This window comes from Lithobates pipiens, unplaced genomic scaffold (genome assembly GCF_037356315.1).
Source record: "Lithobates pipiens isolate NorthernLeopardFrog02 unplaced genomic scaffold, aLitPip1_a1.2 Scaffold_23, whole genome shotgun sequence".
In the NCBI taxonomy this organism is placed as follows: Eukaryota; Metazoa; Chordata; class Amphibia; order Anura; family Ranidae; genus Lithobates; species Lithobates pipiens.
The window spans coordinates 23,713,303-23,734,497 of record NW_027507785.1 but is presented as its reverse complement, the minus strand read 5'-3'; the positions used below and the strand labels follow the sequence as shown (position 1 = coordinate 23,734,497).

Genomic DNA, 21,195 nt, shown 5'->3' with positions numbered 1-21,195 from the left:
AGTATCGGGCCTCACCCATTTTGCCATGCGGGCTCAAGTGTATTTTTATAAATGCAAGGATATAAGCTGCTGAGTGCCATGGTATTCGCAGTCAAGAACCAGCTATGAACTAACATATTGAACTATAACCAAACTGTATACTAGTTCTATACAATAAGTTCCATTTACAGCCATTAACCTATTATCAATGTCTAACGTATTTGGCATATGGCCTGACCACTCGCTGGCACCTGTATTAGTATTGCAAAGAATTTCAACACTAACGAGAGTCCAGGTAGTTGATAGCTTATGGTGGGGGATAGAGTGGACGAGGAGAGATGCATCAAGCTTTCAGCCTGTTCCTGCCTGACTCCGCTAACAGCTGAGAATCAGTAATGCTGCCCGCATTAGGCGGGAGGATTGTACTTGTTCCACTTAACACATCTTGCCCTGCCACCCCCCATCCCCATACTAGATAGTTCCAAACATCTTATTAAACTATGTGAAGCAGAAAAAATAATAATAAATGGTTTTCAATTATTTAAAAAAAAAAATATCTGAAAAAAAAGTGTGGCGTGCATTTGTATTCAGCCCCCTTTACTCTGATACCCCTAACTAAAATCTAGTGGAACCAATTGCCTTCAGAAGTCACCTAATTAGTAAATAGAGTCCACCTGTGTGTAATTTAATCTCAGTATAAATACAGCTGTTCTGTGAAGCCCTCAGAGGTTTGCTAGAGAACCTTAGTGAACAAACAGATTAGGAACACACCAGATAGGTCAGGGATAAAGTTGTGGAGAAGTATAAAGCAGGGTTAGGTTATAAAAAAATCTCCCAAGCTTTGAACATCTCGCGGAGCTCTGTTCAATCCATCATCTGAAAATGAAGAGTATGACACAACTACAAACCTACCAAGACATGGCCGTCCACCTAAACTAACAGGCTGGGCAAGGAGAACATTCATCAGTGAAGCAGCCAAGAGGTCCATGGCAACTCTGGAGGAGCTACAGAGATCCACAGCTCAGGTGGGAGAATCTGTCCACAGGACAACTATTAGTCGTGCTCTCCACAAATCTGGCCTTTATGGAAGAGTGACAAGAAGAAAGACATTGTTGAAAGAAAGCCATAAAAAGTCCAGTTTGCAGTTTACGAGAAGCCACATGGGGGACACAGCAAACATGTGGAAGAAGGTGCTCTGGTCAGATGAGACCAAAGCTGAAATTTTTGGCCTAAAAGCAAAACACTATGTGTGGTGGAAAACTAACACTGCACATCACCCTGAAGTCACCACCCCCACCGTGAAACATGGTGGTGGCAGCATCATGTTGTGGGGATGCTTTTATTCAGCAGGGACAGGGAAGCTGGTCAGAGTTGATGGGAAGATGAATGGAGCCAAATACAGGGCAATCTTAGAAAAAAATCTGTAATGCTGTGTATACACGGTCGGACTTTCCCTCAGAAAAGGTCCGACAGAATCATTTCATTGGATATTCCGATCGTGTGTGGGCTTCAGCTGACTTTTTATTTGAGAATTCTGACCTAGAAATAGAACATGTTTAAATCTTCCCGACGGAATCAATTCCTAGCGGGAAAACCGCTTGTCTGTATGCTATTCCGACGCACCAAAAACGACACAAGGGCAGCTATTGGCTACTGGCTATTTAATTTCCTTTTTCTAGTCCTGTCTTACATGTTGTAGGTCACCGCATTCTAAACAATCAGACTTTGGTGTGATCGTGTGCACGTAAGTCGGTTTCAGCGGAGCTCCGCCGGAACTCCATCAGAAAAACCATCAGAGATTATTCTGACGGAAAAAACGGTTGTGTGCACGCGACTGGGGTGGAGGTTCACCTTCCAGCAGGACAACGACCCTAAACATACAGCCAGAGCTGCAATGGAATGGTTTACATCAAAGCTTATTCATGTGTTAGAATGGCCCAGTCAAAGTCCAGACCTAAATCCAATTGAGAGTCTGTGGCCAGGCTCGAAAATTGCTGTTCACAGACGCTCTCCATCCAATATGACAAATTTACGTGTTTGGTTGTAACATGACAAACTGTGGAAAGTTTCAAGGGGTATGAATACTTTTCTCAAGGCACTGTAAACTGAAATTCACACAGCTGTGACACTTTACTAGTAATGGAGGTGATCAGTGACTTATTGTGGGACTGTGATAGTGTAGCGAGAAATCTGACACTAACGGTCGTCAAACGTACTTAAAAACTCACTGAAACGCACATAAAAACTGATGTAAACTGATGTAGGCCTCTTTCAGACCAGTGTGTAGAGATGTGAGTTTTTCTGAAATGGCACAAAGAATATAATTGTTCTCTATGTGCCCTTTTCACACCACAACGCTTGTATCACATGCCGATTTTTGTTCTGCGCAGGAATCTGCAATGCCTATAAAACTAACTGAAACACACATGAATTCTGATGTAAACTGATGTCTCTGCAAGTGGAATCTGCTCGGTTTTCCCATCAGTTTTCATGGACTTATGATGTAAATGAGCCCTAATACAGTGATCAGTGATAATACTATGCACTATCACTGTACTAATAACACTGGCTGGGAAGGAGTTAAAGAACTTGTAAAGTCTCAAGGTCTTTCACCATAATACATTCTGTGCATTAAGGTGAAAATCTCCTGTGCTTCAACTGCCCCCAGAGCCCCCCTTATTTCTTACCTGAACCCAATCGTTCCTGTGACGAGCACAAGCCCATTATTTTTTTTAACTAACCTTTACAATCACTTTAACATTTAGGGGCGATCAATGGGTTAACTGTGTGCCTAACAATGTGTAAAGCGTGCTGCTTTTATTTAACTATCTGTCTGTCTTTTCTCCCTGCAAGAAACAGCTTACTGTTCCCTGTACAAAGAGTTCTGTGTTTTTGTAAGCACAGAACACTGTGTGTGATTGCCCACAGCCAGTCAGCTGACTTCAGCCAAAATCATTGGCTGAAATCAGCTGCCACTCGTGCTGTGTCCAATCACAGCATGGGTCTGTCCGGGGGGTCTGTCCGGGGGGAAATGCTAGGATTGCCATTCTTCAAGTCAAACCCGAACACTTTAGCGGCACACAGCAATGTTTTTTTCTAGTAGAAATAATAAATATATTTTGCAATGAAATAACATTTCTAATAAAATTTAATTAATAACAAGAGTCCTCCTTTACATCAGAGTTCATAAAGTTCCTCTTTTACATCTGAACTCACGGAGTTCCCTTACACTGTAAGGAGGGGGGGGGGGGGGGGGACTCTGCAGACTATGATGTAAGGGAGAACTCTGGGAACCCTGAACTTAGAGAACTCTGATGTACGGAAAGGAGTCTGATGTAAGGGGGAACACTGTGACCTCTGGTGTAAAGAGGAACTCATATAAGGGGTGCTCTGAGAACCCTGATTTTCTTTAGTGTACTCACTCAGAGGCAAGAGAGAGAAGGGGGGAGACTTCAGTCACAGACAGAGATGGATGGTGAGCTCACTCACCCCTTGGCAGTCAGCACCTCTCATCCAGATGTAGCTGAGGCTGCTGGACTTCAAATTTCTGGCCCCTGCTTTCCTTTTCTGAGGCACAGCACTGGGGATTAGAGTGTGGGCAGACACAGAGGGGTAAGGGAGGGAGGAAGAGGAGCAGATCGAGCCCTCTCTCTTCTCCCGTCTGTGTGGGGGGAGGGGTAATTGTTAGTGCTGGCTTTGGGCAGCGTGAAAGGGAGTGTAACAGACACTCTCGGCTTAAACATCTGCAGCCAGCAACCCTGCTGGGAAGCCAAAGTCTGGTATGACTAATATGTCCGGGTTGCAGGTGGTCTGAAACCCGAACAGAGAACTCCAAACCCGAACTGTCCGGGTGAATCCCGGACATGTGGCAACCCTAGGGAACACACGCATGCGGAAGAAAGCTGTGACATACAGGTACTACATCACCTGGCCTGAAACTGCCGCCCGCTCGGAGTACAACTACTGTGAGCGGGCGACAAGTGATTAAAGAAATAACAGAGACTAAACATCAGTTTTTAAACTTTCTGAATCTGAACTCCACCCCTTTCTTCCAGTCCTGCACGGTTATACTGAAATGACTTAGACCCCTTTCACACTGGGGTGGTGCGGCTGTCGGTGGTAAAGTGCCACTATTTTTAGTTGTTTTAGTTGGTTTAGCTGCGTGGTTTTAATCCCCGAAAAAGGGTTAAAACTGCCCGCAAAGCACTGCTGTAGCGGCGCTTTGCCGGCGGTATTGCCGTGCTGTCTCATTGATTTCAATGGGTAGGAGCGGTTTAGGACCGCTCCTTCACCACTCCAAAGATGCGGCTAGCAGGACTTTGTTCACGATCCTGCCAGCGCACCGCTCCAGTGTGAAAGCTCCAGTGTGAAAGCCTTCTGGCTTTCACACTGGAGTGAAAGGGGCCGGTTTTTTCAGGCGCTACACAGGCGCTATTTTTAGGGGCCTTACTCTGAATTATCTGCACACTGTGAGCTTCTCACAATATTCATTAGAAGCCACAGCAAGTCGGATATTTTAGTTTTCTCAATCATGGAGGCTCAGCGTGGAAGCTCAATCGTGGGGGCATTACCTAGGGCAGGATGCATCCAAATACAATCCTCCAGACTGACACCCACCCATCAAGGCATTTTGTTATTTGCATAACTCCTCCCACTGATTGCATCAATGCTGAGGGCTCGAGAGCAGTAATTAGTGCTCTGATGTTTTTAGGAAAAACAATGCCCAGCACCCCGCTGCCCCCATACAGTACAGTGAGTAAGCATTGTCACCCTAGGGCAAGAAGTGTGCTATTTGCTGCCTTATCAGGTGAAAACAAAGGGGGAAAAAAAGGCATAAAAAAGAAAAAACTCATGCAGCCACCACATCGTTCTTGGGTTTAGATACAATTTGGCGTACATTTATGAAAAAGAAAAAAAAGTGAAACTGCATATACATTCGCTCTGTACAAACTGGTGCAAAATTGAATGTTCTTAGGCTAAATTCTCTTTAGTCACTGACAAAATAAAAGTGTGAATGGGGAAAATACCACATTGCAGCCACTAGGTGGTGCTGAATATAATAGTAAATAAATAAGCTCCTTCTAGTGGCCATAATGTGGTATTTTCTCCATTCACACTTTTTTTTTGTCAGTGAATAAACGGATAATATTTGATCTGCAGAAAATGTAGCCTGAGAATGTTCGATTTTGCCCCATTTGCACAAAACAAATGTGCATGCAACTTTGCAATTTTTTTTTATATACAGTGCCTTGCAAAAATATTCACTCCCCCCCCTTTGGCATTTTTCATGTTTTTTTGCCTCACAACCTCGAATTAACATGGATTGTTTGAGAATTTGCATCATTTAATTTACAACATTGAAGATTTTTTACATTTTTTTTTATTGTGAAGCAAACAACAAATAGGACAAAATAACTGAAAAAGTCAATGTGCATAACTTTTCACCCCCCTAAAGTCAATATTTTGTAGAGCCACCTTTTGTGGCTATCACAGCTCCAAGTCGCTTTGGATAAGTCTCTATGAGCTTGCCACATCTTACCACTGGGATTTTTGCCCATTCCATCTTGCAAAACTGCTCCAGCTCCTTCAAGTTGGATGATTTGCGCTTGTGAACAGAAATCTTTAAGTCTGACCACAGATTTTCTATTGGATTGAGGTCTGGGCTTTGACTAGGCCATTCCAACACATTTACATGTTTCCTCTTAAACCACTCAAGTGGTGCTTTAGCAGTGTGTTTGGGGTCATTGTCCTGCTGGAAGATGAACCTTTGTCCTAGCCAGGGCTAGACTGGGACATAAATTTGGCCCTGGACTTCATCCAGACCAGCCCACTTACATTTTGAGTGTCCCATCAGCACTCCCTTACATCAGAGTGTCCCATCAGCAGCCCCCTTACATCAGAGTGTCCCATCACCAGCCCCCTTACATCAGAGTGGCCCACTGAGCCATCAGCCCACCGGGAAACTCCCAGTAGTCCCGATGGTCAGTACATGCCTGGTCCTAGCCTCAAATCATACACAGAGTAGTACAGGTTTGTCTCAAGAATATCCCTGTATTTAGCACCATCCATCTTTCCCTCAACTCTGACCAGTTTCCCAGTCCTGACTGCTGAAAAACATCCCCACAGCATGATGCTGCCACCACCATGTTTGATTGTGGGGTGTTCTTTGGGTGATGTGATGTGTTGGGTTTGCACCAGACATAGCCTTTTCTTTGATGACCAGAAAGTTCAATTTTAGTCTCATAAGACCAGAGCGCCTTCCTCCATACATTTTGGGAGTCTCCCACATGCCTTTTCACCAACTCAAAACGCGCCATTTTTTCTACTGAAAGTAATGGCTTCTTCTCCAGTCTCTGCTGTGGAACTCTGCAGCTCCTCCAGGGTTACCTTAGGTCTCTGTGGTGCCTCTCTGATGAATGCCCTCCTTGCCTGGTCCATGAGGTTTGATGCGCGGCCGTCTCTTGGCAGGTTTGCTGTTGTGCCATGTTTTTGCCATTTGGTTACGATAGATTTGTTGGTGCTCCTAGGGATCATCAAAGATTTGTATATTTTTTTTATAACCTAACCCTGACTTGTACTTCTCAACAACATTGTCCCTTACTTGTTTGGAGATTTCCTTGGTCTTTATGGCAGTGTTTGGTTAGTGGTGCCTCTTGCTTAGGTGTCGCAGCCTCTGGGGCCTTTCAAAAAGGTGTGTATATGTAATGACAGATCATGTGACACATATTCCACACAGGGGGACATCATTTCACAAATTATGTGACTTCTGAAGGTAATTGGTTGCACCAGAGCTTTTTATGGGCTTCATAACAAAGGGGGTGAATACATACGCACATGACAATTATCATTTATTTTTATTTCTGAAAAATAGCTTTATGTATATATTTTTCTAATTTTACTTCACCAACTTAGACTATTGTGTTCTGATCCATCACATATAATTCAGATAAAAAACAAAAAACAAAAAAAAAAACATTGAACTGTAATGTAATTAATGTAATTAATGTAATGTAATGATGTAATTGGCTGTAATGTAACAAAATAGGTAAAAAGCCAAGGGGGTTTGAATACTTTTGCAAGGCACTGTACACCCCTTAAAGAGTTCGTAATATTTCTGTACTGTTTTATCTTTGGTTATTTAGTTATTCCCTGTATACCCCTTGGTGGACCTGCACAGGCTCTTTGGAACGGGTGTCTGCTTTCAGTTAAAAGAAAACATCAGCAGGCCTGATTATTCCAGCCAGTTCTACTACCTGCTTTGGTGAAGTAGAAGCACATGTCGGACTCTGGGTCATCTCGGCAGGACAGGTAACCTCTCACTGCCACCAGGATCCGCAGGGAGAACGAGGCCAGATACATGCTGATGGTGACGATGTCCAGGAAGTTCCACCAGTCCAGGAAGTAACTTCTCAGTCCTTCGATCCAGACCTCCTTACATTCATGCCACAAAAATCCTGCAGACAGGGGAAACAGACATGATAAGTCTCAGACAGCCCATAGACATGAATTGGCAGGCACAATGTAACCCCATTCAATCAATGCTCCCCCCATAAAAAGCAGGAGTACACCACTCAACCTCCAATATCACCCTGCCACCATGGTGCATGGTCAAACCTTCTTCCTGGGGTCAAATATCAATAAGCTATGCAAATGTCGACACACATCAATTCCTCGCGCTTTATTTAAATTCATGTTGTTCAAAAGGTTAGGCGTCTGCACATTGTAGCTTAAGCGTCCTTGGCCACGGCTAGCACCACGGCATCATAGGCTGAAATGTGTAAGTGACTGTTATTTTTGAACACAATGGATCTTTAAATGGGTTGTGAACCCTCATGGTTTTGCATTCTATGCATTAAGGTGAAAAACCTTCTGTGGCGCTGCAGCCCCCCCAGAGCCCCTGTTTTTCTTATTTGACCCCGATCTTTCTCTGGCAGGAAACGAACACACCAGCTCTAGCTGGTGTCTCGTGTCCTGATTGGATAGATTGATAGCAACGCAGCCATTGGCTCCCGCTGCTGTCAATCAAATCCATTGACGCGGGGGCGCCAGTCCTGCATTCTGTGTGAATGGACACAGAAGCAGGACTTGGGAGCACACCTGCACGGGTGTCCACCTTAGGAGAGCCCTTTCCAACGTGGGCACTCAATGCGGGGGAGGAGCTACCGGCGCCACGGGGGACCCCAGAAGACAATGATTGGGGCCACTCTGTGCAAAATGAACTGCACAGTGGAGGAAAGTATGATATGTTTGTTGATTAAAAAAAAAACAAAACAAGGGTTTACAACCCTTTCATCTCATTTTTTTCTTGACTTATCTATTGCCGTTCATTTATAAAGGGCGTAGTGGTGGATATTTATTTCTGCAGTGCCGTTTATAAAAGGCACTGCAGAAATCGCCCCAAAAAAGTGTGCCTAAAAATGAAATCACTTTGGAGTGTCCACTTTCCAAAAAGGGGTAACTACTGGGGTCTGAATTTTTTTTTTTCAAATTGTTAAAGCTTTTTCCCTTTACATACTAAAAATAAACCCCCTATCCAAAAGGGGAAGCCCTGCTTGTCTGCCTCCTCCCCAACCTCCCATCAGCCTTCTCCACACCTTTCTTTTAAGTGATCCTGTCACCAGTATTAACGATTTGTAACAAGGTCAGCCTGTATAAAAAATAGGAATAACTGGCTTTCAGGTGAGGGTTGGGTTTTATCTTTAGGACCGGTTCACCCCAGGATTGCACAGGAACGCGTATTGCCTTCCCGTGCAATTCCCCCACACATTCCTGTTAAGGGTGATTTTGTAGCCCATTAATTTGAATGTCAGAATTCATGTCTCTGTTGCAACAAAGAACCTGGCTGTTCACAATAAATCATGTCGAAAAGGGATGCAGACCCTGCCACCTACCTCATTAGAGCCCTGCAGGTGCAGCAGCTGATTGATAATTATGAAACCACTCCCATTAGATACACTTTTCACATGGGCACAAACAAACAGCGCCTAGAGGCGATTCAGTTCGCATTGTGCGCTATACAAGTATTTCATTCATTCATTCATTCATTCAAACACACAGGGAGTTATCTGCAACAATGTTTGTTAAAATCCTTGCAATGTATATAGATCACCCAGAGGGGAATGTTTTTTTTTTTGCGGTAGGCTGGCTCTATTGCGCAAATTCATGTATGCGCGTTTCGTCACACGATGACATAGTCTGCGGCATGTACCCCAGAAGACGTCATCGTGTGACGAAACACATGTCTGGTGGCTAGGACGTGCTGACACAGTCACGTTGGGATCTTGAGCGAACTGGCGCTCACTTGTCAGCCGGCATACATGCTGTTTTTACTCTATGTCTGTAAGTGTTTCCATTTATTATACAATAAAGCTGTCTATCAGGTTTACACTATGGGAAGTCCCTCTGTTTTTTATGTTTGAGTGACCATTACTCCAAGATTGAAAGTCTCCCTGGCTTACCATCGGGTGTGTATTCCTGACCTGCTGTCTTGCTACATGACATCTACTACTGGGACCCTGTTGGGTATTATTTGCGAGCTATTGATGCTTGCCATCTGGTAAGTGTGTATTCTTTGCGGTGTCTGCACTTTTCGTGACGGAAGATTATACGATTTGTTTCATGTATTATTTGGACTTTATTTGTGATTTTTTTTTTTACACTTGACTTTGCTCACTTTATTTTTGTATATATATATATATATATATATATATATATATATAAATATATATATTAATATATTTATTAATTCAATAATTTCTAATATCAATTTTCACCAATTGGTATCCAATTTTCACAATTTTATTTATTAATCTCACCTGAATGTTTGATCATATTTTTGTTCACATAAGAGATTCATTCAATGTAGCAGAATATGTTGGCCTAAATTGATGAAGAAATTAGATTCTTTAAAAAAAAAAAATGTATTGGATGTGTTTTATAGCAGAAAGTAAAAAAAATATATATATATAATTTTTTTTATTTTTTTTGCACAATTGTTGCTTTTTTTGTTTATAGCGCAAAAAATAAAATCCGCAGGTGATCAAATACCACCAAAAGAAAGCTCTATTTGTGGGAAAAAAGGACATCAATTTTATTTGGGTACAGTGTGGCATGACCGCGTAATTGTCAGTTAAATATAATGTAGTGCCGTATCGCAAAAAATGGCATGGACATTAGGGGGTGAAGTGGTTAAGTCTCTCTCTCTCTCTCTTTTTTTTTTTTTTTTGCATTTGTATCACATCGGAAAGATTTCCTTTCACTTTCTGTCTAAGAGACACAATACAGTGGTACCTTGGATTATGAGCATAATTTGTTCCAGAAAAATTCTTGTAATCCAAAGTATTCGTATATATAAGCGAGTTTCCCCATAGGAATCAATGGAAACTCTGATAATTAGTTCTACAGTGACTGCTATTGTATGCAGTACTGCATGTGGCCAGAGGTGGGGGCGCTAGAGACACTCAGAAACACCCGTGGAGGCTCGGAGACACTCAGGAGCTGCTCCGAGTGTCACAGGCGCCCCCGTACCTTTGGCCAAATGCGGTACTGACCACCCCAGAAGCTTGAATCCTGCTTGTTTTGCGAGACAACGCTCGCAAACTGAGTCAGGATTTTTAAAAAATAATAGCTCATATTGCAAAATTCTCGTAAACCACGTTACTTGCAACACTACCCAGCTCTATCCAAAACGCCAAACCAAATGTGTGGCTTTACATACAGTATCTTACAAAAGTGAGTACACCCCTCACATTTGTGTAAATATTTTATTCTATCTTTTCATGTGACAACACTGAAGAAATTACACTTTGCTACAATGTAAAGTAGTGAGTGTACAGCTTGTATAACAGTGTAAATTTGCTGTCCCCTCAAAATACCTCCACACACAGCTATTAATGTCTAAACCGCTGGCAATAAGAGGTGAGTACACCCCTAAGTGAAAATGTCTAAATTGGGCCCAATTAGCCATTTTCTCTTGTAGCACTAACTCCCGAAGAAGCAGCCGAATTTGCTGGACTTACCGTTACCTTCTTCACCTCATATGCGTCTAGGGGTTTCCCGAGGTAGTTGGCCCAAGAACTGCGGAGACTGACGTCAGATCCACTTAAAGGGATTTTTATTTGAAAAAAATAGTTAACAACACAGTCTTTCAGCATAGGATTAGAGGGTTTAGGTAAAAAGCCCAGGTACTCTTATTGTCAAACTCAGTATGGAACAAAATCTCTCACCTCAGTAAATCCGGAGAATAACCATTCACAACTGGATCCTCACCCTAATTGGATAGTCCCTCTCTCACCAGGCCTAGCAGCCAATAGGGTTTGAGTCAAGAACAAGTCTCTGCCACCGACTTTGCTATAAGACACGTGAGGAAAACTTGAAAACTCATAGAACACTCGTCTGGTACCAGTATCTTGCAGCCAGTCCGGCGATACCGCACGAGATTGGATTCGCTTAGGTCCTTCAGCTTGTCCAGGCTCTTGTTGAGAAGCCAAACTTTGCGTGGCCTTCTCCCGAAGAGTCCTCCCCTGGATACTTTCACAGTTGCTGGGCCTCTCCACTAACCGAGATGGCACCGGACCACCTCCGAATCCTTCCTTCAGTTTCCTCGCCTCGGGCTTGCCAGCCCCGAGACGTAAAGTCGGGTGGATCCGCACCCCAGGCCATGGAAGTCCTGGGGGCTGGTCAGGAGGACCAGGACCATGCAGTCAGAACATACTTCTGGACTGTAACCCAGAAACACGTGATATCTGCACCTTAAGTACCCTTTCCCAGCAGACACAGCAAGAGCGACACTCCCACTGGGCTGGTTCAGAGAGAGAGAGTAACCTTAAAGCACCCAACTAGACTGTGGTTCAATACCTGCCAAAAGTGACAGCGCCACCCAGACTAAGATAAACTTATTTGGTTCAGATGGTGTCAAGCGTGTGTGGTGGCAACCAGGTGAGGAGGACAAAGACAAGTGTGTCTTGCCTACAGTCAAGCATGGTGGTGGGAGTCATAAAAATTATATAGTATATAGCCCTCGTGAATCTATTGTCCAATATATACCATATTGACAGCGCTAAAACAACAAAACAATCATTCTTAAGAGGGTAGAAGCCCCATGGTTTACAACAAAAACCACAGTAATGTCCTTAAAAAGTCCCACACATCTGAGGATGGGATTTTAGTTGAAACACCAAAATGATGGAAAACAGAAAGAAAAGTCCATCTCCAAGAAAAGACCACCAGTGCAGAAAGAGCTTGTTAGCCGGTGACACCCCTTATGGTAAAGCACTCACCAGAACCCAATGGGTTAACAGGCACCTCTTTATAAATAGTCTTTCACTGGTATTCCTCTGTACCCAATTCCTGTGTCCTCATAGATTTTTCGGATTTAACACTTCACTCCCAGCAGCAAGTTCACATATAGAAAACAGCAAAAAGAGGTTCCATAGTGCAAACTGCTTTATTCTTTTAAAAAATTTGTGCGCATATACACCATACGTACATAATCAATAAAAATTCATTCACAGAGATGTAACCACTAGAACAACCGGATTTGTCTCACCGCGGCTCCGGGCGTCTTAGATCGAATGCAGGCTCGGCTTCCACGGCGGGTCCCGGGCAATCGTACAAATCGACCGCTCTGTAGTTACGAATAGCTGCTTGGTCGTGACCAAGCAGCTATTCGTAACTACAGAGCGGTCGATTTGTACGATTGCCCGGGACCCGCCGTGGAAGCCGAGCCTGCATTCGATCTAAGACGCCCGGAGCCGCGGTGAGACAAATCCGGTTGTTCTAGTGGTTACATCTCTGTGAATGAATTTTTATTGATTATGTACGTATGGTGTATATGCGCACAAATTTTTTAAAAGAATAAAGCAGTTTGCACTATGGAACCTCTTTTTGCTGTTTTCTATATGTGAACTTGCTGCTGGGAGTGAAGTGTTAAATCCGAAAAATCTATGAGGACACAGGAATTGGGTACAGAGGAATACCAGTGAAAGACTATTTATAAAGAGGTGCCTGTTAACCCATTGGGTTCTGGTGAGTGCTTTACCATAAGGGGTGTCACCGGCTAACAAGCTCTTTCTGCACTGGTGGTCTTTTCTTGGAGATGGACTTTTCTTTCTGTTTTCCATCATTTTGGTGTTTCAACTAAAATCCCATCCTCAGATGTGTGGGACTTTTTAAGGACATTACTGTGGTTTTTGTTGTAAACCATGGGGCTTCTACCCTCTTAAGAATGATTGTTTTGTTGTTTTAGCGCTGTCAATATGGTATATATTGGACAATAGATTCACGAGGGCTATATACTATATAATTTTTATGATTTATCTTTTGTATGATAGCAGCTTGCAAATTATATCATCTTTTGTTTCTGTGTGCGCTGGGATCGGTGGGGAATATTCTTAGCAATTTTTGTTTAGATTGTTTGCCAGTGATATCAGTACTTGTTATATGGTGGTGGGAGTGTCATGATCTGGCACTGCTTGAGTGCCGCCGGCACTGGGGAGCTACAGTTCATTGAGGGAACCATTAATGCCAACATGTACTGTGACATACTGAAGGAGAGCATGATCCCCTTCCTTTCTTCGGAGACTGGGCCACAGGGCAGTATTCCAACATGATAACGACCCCAAACAGACCTCCAAGAGGACCACTGCCTTGCTAAAGAAGCTGAGGGTAAAGGTGATGGACTGGCCAAGCATGTCTCCAGACCTAAACCCTATTGAGCATCTGTGGGGCATCCTCAAATGGAAGGTGGAGGAGCACAAGGTCTCTAACATCCACCAGCTCTGTGATGTCATCATGGAGGAGTGGAAGAGGACTCCAGTGGCAACCTGTGAAGCTCTGGTGAACTCCATGCCCAAGAGGGTTAAGGCAGTGCTGGAAAATAATGGTGGCCACACAAAATATTGACACTTTGGGCATTTTCACTTAAGGGTGTACTCACTTTTGTTGACAACAGTTTAGACATTAATGGCTGTGTGTTGAGTTATTTTGAGGGGACAGCAAATTTACACTGTTATACAAGCTGTACACTCACTACTTTACATTGTAGTAAAGTGTCATTTCTTCAGTGTTGTCACCTGAAAAGATAGAAGAAATCATTTACAAAAATGTGAGAGGATGTACTCACTTTTGTGAGATACTGTATACCTTAAAATAGAAAACAACCATATTGGATAGAATAAGGGAGGGGGTTATAACCCCTGTTTTCTGTGTCCCACTGGGGAGATTTCCCTTCACTTCCTATCCCATAGCCACATCAGGGAAATTAGAGGAAACTTCTCCAAAGTGAAGGAATCTCTGGTTGTCACCAGAACTAGTGTGCCCAGTGGAAGATTTCCCCTCTATTCCTGTTTTGGGGACAACCCAATATTTGGAAATCTTTCACTTTCTAAACAGAGAGGATGAACCTCCCCAACAAGGACAAAGACAGCAATAAAAACCTGTCTGGGGATCTAACCCCTCTTTACTCTAGCAAAACAAAAATGTTTTGCCTTTAGTTATAAGTATACAATAATAAAAGGTGCATTGAGAGCCTATTCAGACCTTGGCATCCTGGTACATTGCAGCAATGCATGTGTGTATTATAATGTTTTAATGCACATGGTGTAAAAGAAGCCTATTCAAATAAATGGGCTAGCAATACAGCAAAAGGCCTGAGATGACCAGACATGCACTATTTGTGGCAACACAGCGCATCCCTGCACACCGTAGTGCCTTACTGTACAGTGCTGCAATGCATGTGTGTTAAAGCTGTGCTGCCTTAGTGCTTTTGCCATTAAAAAAACAAATGCTTGAATGAGAAGGAAGGAGCGCCCAGTATCCGAAATAATGCAAATCTTGGTAGAAGAATACAAACACTCATTGAAAGTGTGAGAACGTACAGATCAAGCCAATGTATTTCAGGGAACCTGCTTCCCACTTCTTCGGGGCTGCTGGTATGTACTAATGGACATGGATGCTTTTTACAGAAGGCGGCATTTGTCATCACAAACAATTCTGGTCCTGTTGTGGTGTCCATCCACCTCCGTTAGCACATCCCAGCAGCCCTGAAGAAGAGGCAGGCAAATTCCCCCAAAAACTCATTGACTCGATCTGTACATTCCAACACATTTCTGGGCAATTGCCTTACCTTCTTCAGGGCTGCTGGTACCCTCTAACAGAGAAGGATGGACTCCGCGGCAGTACCAGAACTTTTTGTGATGCAGAGGCAAAAAGCCACGGAACCCATACACCTCCAGGGGCAGGCAATTCCCCCAAAAAGTGTGTGGGAGCATACCGATTGAGCCAACATGTTTCAGGCAAATTGCTTCCCCTTCTTCAGAGCTGCTGGTCTGTGCTAACGGAGGTGGATGGACTCAGCGGCTTTTTGCTTCTACATTGCACAAGTCGGTATTTGTCTGCACAAAAATTTCTGGTCCTGCCGTGGAGTCCATCCACCTCCGTTAGCATGTACCGGCAGCCCTGAAAACGGGGGAGGCAATTCCCCCAAAACACATTGGTTCGCTCTGTATGCTCCCACACATATTTTGGGGAATTGCCTCCCCCTACTTGAGGGCTGATGGTACATGCTAACGGTGGTGGATGGACCCTGCGGCAATACCAGAATTTTTTGTGATGACAAATACTGCCTTACGTAATGAGAGGCAAAAAGCAGCGGAGTCCATCCACCTCCATTAACACGTACCAGCAGCCCTGAAGGGGGGGGGGGGCAATTTCCCCGAAATGTGTTGGATCAATCAGTACGTTCTCACACTTTCAATAAATATTTGTATTCGTCCATCAAGATTTGCATTATTTTGGACACTGGGTGCTCTTTCCTTCTCATTCAAGCATTGTTTCTACTGAAGAGACAGCTACATCATCCCAGTAAGGTAGCAGCCCAAACCTCCTAAGAGAGCACAGCACCTCCACTTACTCAAAGAACCACCTAATACTGGAAATGTACTACTATGCATTGCGGCAGGCTACATTGCCAAAAATTGAGTTTTCCCTGCTGTATGTTTTGCTGTATTTTTTTTAAACTCCTTTAGGATTGTGCAGCACATGTATTGTTGGGTGGCTGATGACAAAGCTCTCAGTCCAGACTAAAGGTTGGTAAAAGGAAAGGACTGACTTCTGATCATGTGACCACTGTGACAGTCATATGATTGCCAATCCTTTCCCCTCCCCTAGGCATTCAGGACTATTTAAAGGGACCCTGGGGCAAGTGGGAAGGGGTTAAATGCTTACCTTTTTCTAAAGTCTCCAGGCCAGTACTTTTAAAATCTTCTCCCGGTGGTGCGCCAGAGAATGCCACTCCCTGCATTAATACTCTGTAAATGAAGGCCATTGTGTTGATGCCTCCTCAGAGGCTGGCCCATGATAACTTGCACTCACAGTACTGTCCTCAGTATTTCAAACCAAGATGCTGAGGACATCTTGTGGCCAAGAAGAGGTACTGTGGGCAGTAGCTCCGGATTTAAAGTTAGCATCATATCGCCTGAACTTTTTTTTTTTTAAACAGCCAGGGGACCATATCCCATAAAATAATAGCATGGAGTTGGGTTTTAAGTTTAAAACCATAACATTTTGGATTTTGAGGTTGGAACAAAGATATAAACCTCTAGCAGTCTTACAGGCTCCTCTCCTGGACTAAAATGGCTTACTCCAATTCTACTACACACTGTGAGCTTCTCACAATGTGTATTAGAGGCCGCAGCAAGTTAGATAGAGCCCGCCTTATTTCCTGGCTGGAGGATGTCCAGCATTTGACTGTCCCTGGCTCACCCCTTTCATTCACTGGATTTCAATTCCTTCAATCGTGGAGGCTCAGCATCACATGTGGGTGTTACCCATGAATTTACAGGCTGCCTAGGAACGCCCACTCCTCCAGACTTACACCCACCCATCAAGGCATTTTTATATTTGCATAATGCCTCCCAAGAGCACGCCCACTGCTTATATCCAGTGTGGCACAGTGGTGTAGTGGTTAGCACTCTTGCCTAGCAGTAAAAAGAGTTGCTGGTTTGAATCTCAAACATGACACTACCTGCCTGGAGTTTGCATGTTCTCCCTGTGCCTGCGTGGGTTTCCTCCGGGTACTCCGGCTTCCTTCCACACTCCAAAGACATGCTGGTAGGCTAATTGGCTTTTGTTCAAAATTGGCCCTAGTATATTAATGTGAGTTAGGGACCTTGTGGGCTACTGGAGGATAGGGGGACCGATGTGAGTGTGCGATGTGTGTGTGGAGCACTGCATAAATTGACACGCTATATGGGTGCCTTAAATAAATAATATATAAGAGGAGCATCTTAATGAGACACAATGTACAGAGATAGGGACAATTGTAGACATGCACTCAGGTAGAACTGGATGGACTGGTTTCTTTATTCAACCTTACTAACTATGTAACTATGTATATGTAACCCCCCCCCCCCCACCAGTCCACCGCCACTTCCCCCATCAGCAGCAGGGATCAGTAGGTGCATCAGGGATCGGGGATCATGTGTCTCCTCCCCCCCCCCTAGGCATCCAATAGGATCACCTGACCAATCAGGAAACGAGTAACAAACCCGCGCTTCCTGATTGGCGGAAAGGCGATTCAGTGAATATTCATTTGCTTTTCTAACACATCTGGGTGGGCTCTGAGCGCAATGCTCTGCGTTCCGAGCCCACCCTATTTTGAAGCCTATTAGAGCCTAACCCCCGCTGCTGTAATTCATGCACCCGGTGTCCTGAAAGGGCCCAGCGTGGCAGCCATGGATAGATTCATGTTATGCATGCTATATAGGGGGGTGGTTTGATAGAAGGGGCCGCGCCCCTGGGCCCTTAATGAACGGGCTGCCGCTGCTTATATCAGAAAGGAGGGTTCTTGAGTGGAGTACTGAGGCAGAGTGCTGTGATGTTTTCAGGGAGCTATGTATAGCACCCTGCCAACCCTTTCCTCCAGCCATGATCTGCCTTCTTTGCATAGAGAAGCACACATGACATCACTAGGTATTAAATAAGGTGTAAAGAAAACAGAAAGGTTTTATGTAAAGGTTGCTGAGGGGGGAGAGAGGAACCAGAGAAGACAAACATTAGCAGATTAAACCAATGCTGGCCAAACACTATACGGAAAATTGGCCAAAATTCAGTCATTTGGACAGTTCGTTCGTTATTTGGCTAGTTAATGGGCACAAATCGGTTCAGACATTTTTGAGCCAAAAAAAACAAAAAAATGGACAAGTTTAGAAATTTTCTGCCGAACGAATGGTAAATTGAAAGGTTAATGTGTTTCCTGTCCAAACTGTTTGCAGTAGGTATATGTGAAAAAAAAAACATACAAAAAAACCTGATTCATTTATGTCTATTGAACGATTTATTGGTCATTACATGATGGCATGTATCGTTTGCTCTCACGGCTGAGTGTTCTTTTTTTTTTTTGAAAATAGGTTTGAGCAATTTTTTGTATAGTGTATGGCCAGCATTAATTCTTAACCTGGTCCCATCCCGCGTAGTCAAATGACGGCCGCAAAGGTGTATCTCTTATCCTGGGCGGCCATCATATGAAGTCCTCGGTTTCCCGGCGCTGTGTCACTCAGGAGCCGATTTGCATGCCTGGTGGCCACGATGTCCGCCAGGCACCCACGATTGCCGGTCACAGAGCAGGGGCGTGGATCCGTGTGTGTAAACACACAGATCCACGTCCTGTCAGGGGAGAGGAGACCGATTGTGTGTTCCCAGTAGGGAGGAACACCGATTGGTCACCTCCCTCAGTCAGTCCCCTCCCCCCACAGTTAGAATCACTCCCTAGGTGACACATTTAATCCCTTGATTGCCCCCTAGTGTTAACCACTTTCCTGCTAGTGACATTTATACAGTAATCAGTGGCTATTTATAGCACTGATCGCTGTATAAATGTAAATGGTCCCAAAATAGTGTCAAAACTGTCTGATCTGTCCACCGCAATGTCGCAGTCCTGAAAAAAAAATCCCAGATCGCCACCATTACTAGTAAAAAAAATAAAATTAAATAAACATGCCATAAATCTGTCCCCTATTTTGTAGATGCTATAACGTTTGCGCAAAGCAATCAATATACGCTTATTGCGTTTTTTTTTTTAATCAAAAATATGTAGAAGAATACGTATCGGCCTAAACTGAGGAAAAAACAATGTCTTTTTGTTTTTATTAAATTGGGATATATATTATAGCAAAAAGCAAAAATATATATATTTTTTTTTTTTTTTTTAATTGTCGCTCTTTTTTTGTAGTGCAATAAATAAAAACCCCAGATGTGATCAAATACCACCAAAAGAAAGCTCTATTTGTGGGGAAAAAAAATGATCAAAATATCATTTGGGTACAGGGTTACATGACCGTGCAATTAGCATTCAAAGCATGACAGCACTGAAAGCTGAAAATTGGCCTGGGCAGGAAGGGGGTGAAAATACCCAGTATTGAAGTGGTTAAAGTCTATAAACTGACCAGCAACCCAGATCATGTGCAGCGAGTTCTGCCAGATGCTCTGTGCTCGGCCCTCGTATATATCGTGCCTCTTCTCCATGATCATGGACTCCACCAGGAGGAAAATCAGGAACCACAAGTACGAAGCAGAGTGCAGGAGGAATTTTATGACCGGAATTTTCAGGATTTTCCCCACCTGGATGGATGGACATCATACAATTAATACAGACCCTTTTCTATGAGAACAGACCAATGACAAGTTACATATCGGATAAGAAAATAAACAAGCAGAGGTTCTCTTCACTGTACAAGTGATCAGTAGATTCATATATACAGACATCTAGGTTTTCCTGCAAGGCAAGCTTGGATCCACCCCCTCCCATATCCAGAGTGTTGCTATTGGTCCCTTATTATGATGGACAGCCACAATGACCAGCAGAGAGGCTCCTTCTTTTTATTTTTTAACTTTTACCAAAAGTGGAGATCTGCATAGGGTTTCCCACCTGTCCAGGATTCCCCCAGACAGTCCGGGTTTTGAATCATGTGTCCAGGTTTCAGACTGCCTGAAACACAGACACATTATTCAGATTGGACTGTGGCTTCAAGTAACTGAGTACCACAACCGCCAAGTGCATAGGTATGCGCACGGGCCAGGTGTGCCTGGGCTCACCCCAACCACCAGGGTTGCCAACTGTCTGGAGGGCTAACTGCAGTTGACTAAGCCGAGTGTCTGTGACTCCCTCATACACTGCCCAGAGCCAGTACAGTTCTGTCCCCCCATCCCACATGGGCAGAAAAGAAGAGAGGGCTCGATCTGCTCCCCCTCTTCCAGCCCCTACCCCTTGGTGTGTCTCTCTGAGGGTGGGTAATTTGAAGCCCAGCAGCTAGCAAATACAGTACATTGTGGATGAAACATGGCGGAGCCCTGAGCCTCCATCCTTGGGTGAGTGAGCTTACCATCCACTGTCTTTGACTTAAAGGAGAAGTATAGCCAAAGCTCGTTTGGCTGGACTTCTCCTATGGATCACAGGAGAGCATTGGTTTTGCACTCCTGTGACCCGTTTTTAGCCGAGATCAGGCTGAAGTCTGCACTTTGCTGACATCACAGAAGTCGGTCTCATTGCGACAATGAAGTCTGGATCCGCCAGGTCCCTGGACCGACACCAGGCTCAGCCTCTCAGCGACCGGCCGCTCCACCCCCCATCCACAGCCCAACGCTCCAGTGAGCGAGGAGGGGGCAGAGTAGAGAGCTGTGGCTGACAGTCAGCAGCTCTTTGCTCAGGGAGCTGTCAGAACCGAGTGATCGGCCTGTTTTTGATCACTTGGTTCTCAGTGCAGAGCATCCACCAGGTAAGTATGAGGGTGGCGTCTTTTTGCGTCACAGGTTGTGTTTTTGGTCAAGCATCCCACTGACACCTGTGTTGCCATTGTGCTGGGTGTTCAGTGTGCTCCTGTACCTTTAAGAAGGGGTGGCTCCCCTTCAGTCCACCTGCTCTCACCTATCCATCAGAATGCATGTGCCTCCCCTGTGGGGACACTCATAAGTTAGTGTTAGGTACCACAGATATTGGGGTGCCTTGGCGGGGCTCTGTGGGTTACGCATGCATTTGCAAATGTGTGCAGACTAAACCCCTCTTTTTAACACATGTTGTTAGACAGGTTAATTGGTTGTCTGTGGGCTGGTGGTAAGTAAAGCTTGTTTTTTTCCTCGGTTTATCCTTGGGTTTGTTTGTATCAGGTAAGTATGATGCTGCAAAAAAGCCCAAACCCATACTTCTCTTTTAAATTTCACCTT

At 44.2% G+C, this 21,195-nt stretch overlaps 1 protein-coding gene across 1 annotated transcript in view; it reads right to left on the bottom strand.

The window, feature by feature from the left end:
* Positions 1-21,195, bottom strand: part of LOC143927334 (short transient receptor potential channel 2-like) — a 125,785-nt gene that overhangs the window by 60,941 nt on the left and 43,649 nt on the right. Inside the window, exons 5-6 of the mRNA XM_077451339.1 lie at positions 19,422-19,596; positions 7,233-7,433 (exon numbers count right to left, since the gene is read on the bottom strand). Of these exons, the coding sequence (XP_077307465.1) occupies positions 7,233-7,433; positions 19,422-19,596 (376 nt within the window). The remainder of the gene's footprint in view (positions 1-7,232; positions 7,434-19,421; positions 19,597-21,195) is intronic.